The sequence below is a fragment of the Tachyglossus aculeatus genome, chromosome 6, assembly GCF_015852505.1.
Source record: "Tachyglossus aculeatus isolate mTacAcu1 chromosome 6, mTacAcu1.pri, whole genome shotgun sequence".
Lineage (NCBI taxonomy): Eukaryota > Metazoa > Chordata > Mammalia > Monotremata > Tachyglossidae > Tachyglossus > Tachyglossus aculeatus.
In genome coordinates, this window is record NC_052071.1 from 44,765,572 (window position 1) to 44,775,597 (window position 10,026).

The 10,026-nt window shown below is 45.8% G+C and overlaps 1 protein-coding gene across 4 annotated transcripts in view; it reads left to right on the forward strand.

Moving 5' to 3' along the window:
- The window catches only part of NSDHL (NAD(P) dependent steroid dehydrogenase-like), a 47,121-nt gene extending 41,024 nt beyond the window's left edge, over positions 1 to 6,097 (forward strand). For all 4 annotated transcript variants that reach the window (XM_038748030.1, XM_038748027.1, XM_038748028.1 and 1 more), the window contains 2 exons: positions 1,361 to 1,463; positions 5,465 to 6,097. In XM_038748030.1, coding sequence (XP_038603958.1) covers positions 1,361 to 1,463; positions 5,465 to 5,797 — 436 coding nt within the window. In that variant the 3' untranslated portion in view covers positions 5,798 to 6,097. The remainder of the gene's footprint in view (positions 1 to 1,360; positions 1,464 to 5,464) is intronic.
- The last annotated feature ends 3,929 nt before the right edge of the window (positions 6,098 to 10,026 follow it).

A 10,026-nucleotide genomic window follows, 5' to 3' on the forward strand; every position in this document is an offset into this window, starting at 1 on the left:
AATGATTCTAATGGCATGTGGTTTAGTGCTGGGCTTTTAGGAACATCTGTCATCACGCCGGTTCCAGCATCCTCCTCTGCAGTTCTTATATGGGAAATAACTCCTATTGCCCAAGAAGTTAACTCCCTCAGGAGCTAGTGTTCTAGAACAACATCAAAACAGTGAACAGAACAGTACTTAGCATGTAGGAAGCGCTTAATGAAAACCATCACTATTATTATTATTATCAAAAAAATTGCTAGTTTAAGGCATCTTTCAATCATCCGCAGATGTCCCTGGGAACTCTGTTTAGTCACATCTGTTCTGAGTTAGCTTTGTCTTTTATCCTTTTAGGAATGGATAGTATTTAGTGGATTTCACCTTTGTGGAATGCTATATCCTATATCATTTGGTTTCGCAGTCCGGAGCAACGTATTAGAGTCAAGTGTGCAACATTTTAACACTCTTCGATTTGACTTTATGAATTGAAGAGTGGTAAGATAGGTGCTGCCCATTCCATGACCCTAGGGACACTTGTTCAGGAGCTTGTAGTCTCACTTTTTTGGCATGGGAGAAGGGGAATTGCAGGGGTGAAGTCCTGGGGAGATGTGTGCAAAGGGGAAGCGTCGATTCCGTTTATCCCTTACTCAGACCAACTCCTCTCTTCCTCCCTGCGCACACCAAACAGGCCTGACTGAAAAGATTGCTCTGACATTAATCCTAAAGCCAAGAAATGTGACTTGTGTTTTTGGCCGTGGAAGGTGACTTTAAATGTGGGAAAATCCCTGATCCGGTCCCTAATGTGGGATCAGCCAAATGGCCTGTACTGATCCTGGCTTCTGGGAAAGCGTGTGGTACAAGAGGTGATCTTAACAGTAATAACTCTAAGCTTTTTGGGACTTCATAAAAATTGTCACATGTTTCCTCGTTATGCTTCAGCACCGTGGCGATGTATAAAAAAATTTAACCGGAAATTTATCCTAAATAGCTTTGATTTTGTTTTCCCCTTAAGGTTTGACATGTGAGGATATGATATTGGTAACTGAGAAGGGCCAGTACACTGTTCTGTTATATTGAAATGATGTTGACACTATACTACATTTATATTGACATTGAAACTTCATTGAGAGCAGGAAATATGATGTGGCTGAGGGCACACGAATATCAAGATGCACATACTAAGACGTGGATTAGAACATGGCTCTCCACTCTCAGTGCTTACTACCATTCTGCTGGGGGTTTCGTCCTGCAATGGTTTGAACAACATCAAAAAAAATTGCTAGTTTGAGGCGTCTTTCAGTCATCCACAGTTGAACCTGGGAATTCTATTTAGTCGCATCTGCTTTGCGTTCTGAGTTAAACTTCACCTTTATCCTTTTAGGAATGGAAAGAATTTAGTGGATTTCACCTTTGTGGAAAATGTGGTCCATGGACATATCCTGGCTGCGGAGCGCCTTTCCAGAGATTCCGCCCTGTGTGGGAAGGTAACTCTTCTAACCTTGTGAGACGGGAGTTTCGTCTCCCGTTACCCCAACCTTACCACATTTTCCTTTTGCTGTAGTCTCATTGGCAAATTATTTATTCAGTAATTGCCATTGTTTCCAACTACCTCTTTGTGGACTACAGTGATACATGTTTTATTTGCTGGGCTATAATATGATCTATCGGGCTATAAGCTCATTGTAAAGTTCAGTTTTTGCACTAAAGATGGTGGCAGGGAGGAGCTTCTTATATCCAATGCAACAACTGATCAAGGGACTTGCTCTCAGGGTGAGGTTATCCAATCAATCAATCAATCAATCGTATTTATTGAGCGCTTACTATGTGCAGAGCACTGTACTAAGCGCTTGGGAAGTACAAATTGGCATCACATAGAGACAGTCCCTACCCGATAGTGGGCTCACAGTCTAAAAGCGGGAGACAGAGAACAGAACCAAACATACCAACAAAATAAAATAAGTAGGATAGAAATGTACAAGTAAAATAAATAAATAAATAAATAAACAGAGTAATAAATATGTACAACCATATATACATATATACAGGTGCTGTGGGGAGGGGAAGGCGGTAAGGCGGGGGGATGGAGAGGGGGACGAGGGGGAGAGGAAAGAAGGGGCTCAATCTGGGAAGGCCTCCTGGAGGAGGTGAGCTCTCAGGAGGGCCTTGAAGGGAGGAAGAGAGCTAGCTTGGCGGATGGGCAGAGGGAGGGCATTCCAGGCCCGGGGGATGACGTGGGCCGGGGGTCGATGGCGGGACAGGCGAGAGCGAGGTACAGTGAGGAGATTAGTGGTGGAGGAGCGGAGGGTGCGGGCTGGGCAGTAGAAGGACAGAAGGGAGGTGAGGTAGGAGGGGGCGAGGTGATGGAGAGCCTTGAAGCCCAGGGTGAGGAGTTTCTGCCTGATGCGCAGATTGATCGGTAGCCATTGGAGGTTTTTGAGGAGGGGAGTGATATGTCCAGAGCGTTTCTGGACAAAGATAATCCGGGCAGCAGCATGAAGTATGGATTGAAGTGGAGAGAGACACGAGGATGGGAGATCAGAGAGAAGGCTAGTGCAGTAGTCCAGACGGGATAGGATGAGAGCTTGAATTAGCAGGGTAGCGGTTTGGATGGAGAGGAAAGGGCGGATCTTGGCAATGTTGCGGAGCTGAGACCGGCAGGTTTTGGTGACGGCTTGGATGTGAGGGGTGAATGAGAGAGCGGAGTCGAGGATGACACCAAGGTTGCGGGCTTGTGAGACGGGAAGGATGGTAGTGCCGTCAACAGAGATGGGAAAGTCAGGGAGAGGACAAGGTTTGGGAGGGAAGACAAGGAGCTCAGTCTTCGACATGTTGAGCTTTAGGTGGCGGGCGGACATCCAGATGGAGATGTCCTGAAGGCAGGAGGAGATGCGAGCCTGGAGGGAGGGGGAGAGAGCAGGGGCAGAGATGTAGATCTGGGTGTCATCAGCGTAGAGGTGATAGTTGAAGCCGTGGGAGCGAATGAGGTCACCAAGGGAGTGAGTGTAGATTGAGAACAGAAGGGGACCAAGCACTGAACCTTGGGGAACTCCCACAGTAAGAGGATGGGAGGGGGAGGAGGAGCCTGCAAAAGAGACTGAGAAAGAACGACCGGAGAGATAAGAGGAGAACCAGGAGAGGACGGAGTCTGTGAAGCCAAGGTCAGATAACGTGTTGAGGAGAAGGGGGTGGTCCACAGTGTCAAAGGCAGCTGAGAGGTCGAGGAGGATTAGGACAGAGTATGAGCCGTTGGATTTGGCAAGCAGGAGGTCATTGGTGACCTTTGAGAGCGCAGTTTCCGTGGAATGAAGGGGACGGAAGCCAGACTGGAGGGGGTCGAGGAGAGAGTTGTTGTTGAGGAATTCTAGGCAGCGCGTGTAGACAACTCGTTCAAGGAGTTTGGAAAGGAATGGTAGGAGGGATATGGGACGATAACTAGAAGGTGAGGTGGGGTCAAGAGAGGGTTTTTTTAGGATGGGAGAGACATGGGCATGTTTGAAGGCAGAGGGGAAGGAACCAGTGGAGAGTGAGCGGTTGAAGATGGAAGTTAAGGAGGGGAGAAGGGATGGAGCGAGAGATTTCATAAGATGAGAGGGAATGGGGTCAGAAGCACAGGTGGCCGGAGTAGCACTTGAGAGGAGGGAGGAGAGTTCCTCTGAGGATACCACTGGGAAGGATGGGAGAGTAGCAGAGAATGTTGAGAGCCGGGGGGTTGGAGAAAGGGGGGAAGAGACTTTGGGGAGGTCGGACCTGATGGATTTAATTTTGTTAATGAAGTAGGAGGCCAGATCGTTATCCAGTGCCTCAGAGTGGTTTCGATAAGGTAATGAATATTTTAGGAGCCCCGCGTTCTTCCTAAGATCACCTATGTCTCTAGTTTGTCCCAATATTAGCATTGTACTAAGTAGTATTTACTGAGCACCTACAGGTACGATGCCCTGTATCAAGTGAATACAAAGCAAGTGAGAAGCAGTGTGGCCTAGGGGAAAGAGCATAGCCTGGAGTCAGAGGATCTGGATTCTAATCCCGTTTCCACAACTTGTCTGCTGTATGACCTTGTCACTTAACTTGTCTGTGCCTTATTCATTCATTCATTCAATCGTATTTATTGAGCGCTTACTGTGTGCAGAGCACTGTACTAAGCACTTGGGAAGTACAAGTTGGCAACATATAGAAACGGTCCCTACCCAACAGCGGGCTCACAGTCTAGAAGGGGGAGACAGAGAACAAAACAAAATATATTAACAAAATAAAATAAATAGAATAAATATGTACAAATAAAATAAATAAATAAATTGTCAAGTGCTTACTATGTGTGAAGCCTCAGTTCCCTCATCTGTAGAATGGGGATTTTTATTAATAATAATAAAGACTGAGCCCCATGTGGGACCTGGACTGTATCCAACCTGATTAGCATGCATCTACCTCAGCACTTAGTACAGTGCCTGGCACATAGTAAGTACTTAACAAATACTATTGAAAGAATAAGTGGCAGATTTCCTACCCACATGGAGTTACAAGCTGAGGGAGACAGATATGAAAGTATTCGCAGAGTAATCAGAAGAAATAATGGATTGTACAATTGAATAAATGTACCTATGAGTGATGTAGATGAGTACGTAAGAGTTAGAGGTAGCTGACTAAAAACTTCATAATGTATTTGTTGTATGGTCTTCTTCTGCATCACGACCTAGTTTGAAACTTGGTCTCCACACTGCGCTATGAGTCTGTATTGCCCAGGTTAGAATCCCAAAGGACATTTTACCTTCAGGCATTGCTGGAATGTTTTAACTGCTTTAAATTACCATAGCATCTTTAACACAGATCATAGGAACCTGTGTGTATATACGCATATTATCAGTCTCCTTTGTATTAGAGAAGCAGCGTGGCTCAGTGGAAAGAAAACAGGCTTGGGAGTCGGAGGTCATGGGTTCTAATCCCGGCCCCGCCTGTTGTCTGCTGTGTGACCTTGGGCAAGTCACTTAACTTCTGAGTCTCAGTTCCCTCATCTGTAAAATGGGGATTAAGACTGACCCCCACATGGGACAACCTGATCACCTTGTATCCTCCCCAGCGCTTAGAACAGTGCTTCGCACATAGTAAGCGCTTCACAAATGCCATCATTATTAGAAGCAGACACCATTAACAGTGAAATTTACTTACAAATACTTTGTGTAGCTGAAAAAGCCAATACAAGGCCCAGAGCCCCAAAGCTGTCCCTTGTATTGTCATGCATAATGTTTGCAGCATCTGATACTATTTTCTCTTTTGCCTCCAAGGCCCTCATTCCTGAGGACGCTCTGCTGTAAAAAGAGCCACTTCTTTCTTGGTAGCATGAGTCCATTTCACTTTTGCCGTTGTACTTAATGGCATTTTTAAAAGCTTAGAGCGACGATCTAGTCTGTTGGCAGTAAACGTGGGTTTCTTTACGGGTTTTCGTTCCAGTCTATGTTGACTCTTCCCTTTTCTTGCTCTCTCTCTCTCTCAGGCATTTCACATCACCAATGATGAACCGGTCCCGTTTTGGGTATTCCTGTCCCGCATTCTGACCGGCTTGAACTATCAAGCCCCGAAATACCACATCCCCTATTGGCTGGCGTACTATCTGGCCTTCTTCCTCTCTCTGGTGGTGTTGATGCTCAGCCCCATCATCCGAATCAAGCCAACTTTCACCCCCATGCGGGTCGCTCTTGCTGGCACCTCCCACTACTACAGCTGTGAGCGAGCCAAAAAGCTCATGGGTTATCGGCCTGTGGTCAACCTGGACCTCGCGGTGGAAAGGACCGTGCAGAGCTTTTACCATCTACGCAAGGTCAAGTGAGGCACCTCGCCTTCGCCCCTCACACACACAGCCCCTGAGGAAATGCTAAATTCTCTCTCCACATCATCTCCTCAAATGAATTTCTAACACATTGCTTGGTTAGGATTCTCCTAGGCAAAACCAGTATTCTCGATGTGACCGGTGACTCTCAAAGTGGTTTTGGACAAGAAACGGTATCTTCCGTTGAAGGTTGGTCACTGCTTGAGTTTGCTTTTGGAATTACCCGGACGGCTTCAGATTCTGTCCCCTGTATTCAGCCACCTGCCATTTTGTTGTCCTGTGGCTTTGGAGTTCCCTATCAATCAGTCAATCAATCAATCGTATTTATTGAGTGCTTACTGTGTGCAGAGCACTGTACTAAGCGCTTGGGAAGTACAAATTGGCAACATATAGAGACGGTCCCTACCCAACAGTGGGCTCACAGTCATTGTGAACTAAGCCACTGATTAGTTTGCTCTGCACACAGTAAGCGCTCAATAAATACTATTGATGATGATTTTTGGCTGAAACCAGGACAAAGAGAAAGTTCATTGTCTAATTTCCATTTTTAAGAAAGCACATGAAAACCCCCACAGCTCCTGTTAAGGGCCCGGTTTCTTGCCAGGGAAGTGGAAGATGGTAAGCGTGATTCATCCCCACAGATTTGTAGGCATCATATGGTAGGGAAATTATCAATGACAATTTGGAAAAGAGTTTTACTAGAATATTAAATAAGCCAATACCTCACAACCTGTGGGTGGCACTGCAGGCCCAGGACAATTTAACGATAACTCTTTTTATTTGGAAATTTGCAAGTCTGTTTTTCTCCCCTGTTAGTAGCCACTCACCTAAAAGTAAAAAAAGGAAACTTGTCTGCTTATAGGATACTTCAAGCCATCTGTTTTTCTCCCGTTTGTAGCCACTCACCTAAAAGTAAAAAAAAGGAAACTTGTCTGCTTATAGGATACTTCAAGCCGAAAGCCTTGGAGGGTCAATTTATTGTGATTCAGGTCCTTTGGTCATAGTCTGTCTACAAGTACGCATTAAAATGTAATTGAATATTCTACTAAGGGTTTTTCTCCTTTATTCAGCCTTCTAAAGGGAAAATCGTGGTCTATCGTGTATGTTCTGCACGTAGTCTGTTGATCCAGAGCCGGATTCAGAATTTGGAGGAGTGAAGCAAGTGCTTAGTACAGTGCTGTGCACACAGTAAGCATTCAATAAATACGATTGAATGAATGAATGAAGCAGCTGCCTCACGGCACACCTCAGAGAATGCTTAAAAATTTGAAAGTGGCAAGGCTCTCTCTTCCTGATTTGGAAGGGGGCCTAGGAGAGGAAAGCAGTAACTCTGGAAAGGGGTTAGAGAGTCAGAAATCCCCTGTCCCTCGGAAAAACTCTTAAATTCAGGGGTTGTGGGTGGACTTCCGATTGCTTGGCACAAAGTAAGCGCGTAACAAATATCATCATTATTATTACCCTACAGAACGAGGCGGGAATGACAATTTTTTTCCCCACCTCAGGGCAGTCAGTGGTCTAAAGCTGGCCTTCAGGCTTCTTAAGTTACTTAAGATTTCCCATGTGGAATCCAAGCTTATTTGGAAACCATCAAGTTTGGCTGGAAGGCTGCCAGGATGTGTAAAGGAAGGGGGATTTTTGTGACCTGGAAGTGAAAGCTAACATATTACATGTAGGGTAAGGCAGCATCAGCTTCCAGTCGAGGTCTTGGCCCTCCAAGGTCACCATGATAGTCTATCGGCCGTCATGTTCCTTACTTAAACCATGAGCTACATGTGGGACAAGGACTTTATCTAACCTGATTATCTTGTTTCCACCTCAATGCTTAGAACAGTGCTTGGCACATAGTAAGCCCTTAACAAGTGTCTTTGAGTGCAAGATAAGAGTTCGGAGCCCTAATTGTTACCACTGCCTTGCCTCTGATGTGTGGAGGGCCACTGGCAAGTTCCTCTGAATCTCTGGATCTCAGGCTCCATATCTTTAAAATGGGACTAATAATATTTACCTTCCTCACAGCCGGGTTTTTTCAGCATCGACTAATTAGTGATTGTAGGGAACAGTACAAAGGTGTAGTGGGATTATTGTTTGGGTTTAGTGGGTGCTGGAAAATGTGGGTGTTGGCCTGCAGCTATTTCACACTGTTGCTTTATGTTGCAAACCCCATGGAGGAATGAAAGGACAGGTAACCTAAGCTGGAGAGAACCCTGCCATAGACCAAGTGGCAACATTTCATGATCGCTGCTTCCAGTGGCATCGATAGCTGAGGTGTTTTCAAGGAATATTGGGCGTAAAACCGATAGGAAGACAGGCAGCATAGAATCTCAGCTCTGTGGAGCGGTCAGATATCAAACAGGAAATGAATTAGAGTGAGCCTGAGGTAGATACAAGCATACGAGGTGATCAGGTAGGATCTGGGGCTGACAGTCTTAATCCCCATTTTACAGAAGAGGTAGCTGAGGTGCAGAGAAGTGAAGTGACTTACCCAGGGTCACACAGCAGACAAGTGGTGGAGCCGGGATTAGGGAGGAGAGCGGTGTATTCTACAGGGATAGAAAAGTTAGGGGAAAGGACTGGGTTTGTGTGGAAAGATGAGGAGCAGTGTTTTGGTTATGATAAATTTGAGGTGTTGGGAGGACATCCAAGTAGAGGTGTTCTGAAGGCAGGAGGAAGTGCGAGACTGCAGAGGGGAGTTGTAGATTCGGGAATCATCCACATAGAGATGGTAGTTGAAATCATGGCAGTGAATGAGTTCTCCAAGGAACCAGCCTGAGAAGCAACTTTGCCTAATGGTTAGAGCATGGGTCTTGGAGACAGAAGGCCCTGGGTTCTAATTCTGGCTCTGCCACTTGTCTGCTGTGTGACCTTGGGCAAGCTGATTCACTTCTCTGTGCCTGTTACCTCATCTGTAAAATGGGGATTGAGACTGTAAGTCCCACATGGGACATAATGATCTTGTATCTACCCCAGCGCTTCGTACAGTGTCTGGCACATAGCGAGTGCTTAACAAATACCATTTATCTTTGGCTCTTCTATTGCCTCGTTCCCTCACACCCACTCAAAACCCTACCTTCTTGGTGCTCCATTCCTGACTCCAGTGATTCAAGTTTACTTCACACTGGAAAAGTTGGCACCTGAATGGAAATACTTATACCCATCCTGCCTCTGGAGTTCTTACTCTGTAGCCCTCAGGGCCTGCCCCTAATCAATCAACCAGTGGCATATACCTAGCGCTTACTGTGTGCAGAGCACTGTATTAAGTACTTGGGAGAATACATTATAACAGAGATGGTAGACACGTTCCCTGCCCACAGTGAGCTTACAGTCTAGAGGGGAGGCAGACATATTAATCCATCATATTTATTGAGTGCTTACTATATGCAGAGCGCTATACTAAGCATTAGCAACAGAATCAGTAGACACGTTCCCTGCCCATAATGAGCATACAGGCTAGAGGACTTTATTAATATAAATCAATCAATCAATCGTATTTATTGAGCGCTTACTGTGTGCAGAGCACTGTACTAAGCGCTTGGGAAGTCCAAGTTGGCAACATATAGAGACAGTCCCTACCCAACAGTGGGCTCACAGTCTAAAAGGGGGAGACAGAGAACAAAACCAAACATACTAACAAAATAAAATAAATAGAATAGATATGCACAAGTAAAATAAATAAATAAATAGAGTAATAAATATGTACAAACATATATACAGGTGCTGTGGGGAAGGGAAGGAGGTAATATAAACAAACTACGGATGTGGACGTAAGTGCTCTGGGCTGAGGGAAGGGTGAATGAAGGGTGCAAATTGAAGTACAAAGGTGATGCAGAAGGGAGTGGGACAAGAGGAAACGAAAGCCAAGTCGGGCCCGGAAGGCTTCTTGGAGGAGAAGTGCCTTCAATAAGGCTTTGAAGAGGGGGAGACTGATCGTCCGGATGTGAAGAGGGAGGGCGTTCCAGGCCAGAGGCAGAACATGGGTGAGAGGTCAGCGGCGAGATAAAGAAGCAGCGTGGCTCAGTGGAAAGAGCACAGGCTTTGGAGTCAGAGGTCATGGGTTCAAATCCCTGCCCCGCCAATTGTCAGCTGTGTGACTTTGGGCAAGTCACTTCTCTGGGCCTCAGTTACCTCATCTGTAAATGGGGATTAAGACTGAGCTCCCCGTGGGACAACCTGATCACCTTTTAACGTCCCCTGCACTTAGAACAGTGCTTTGCACATAGTAAGCGCTTAACAAA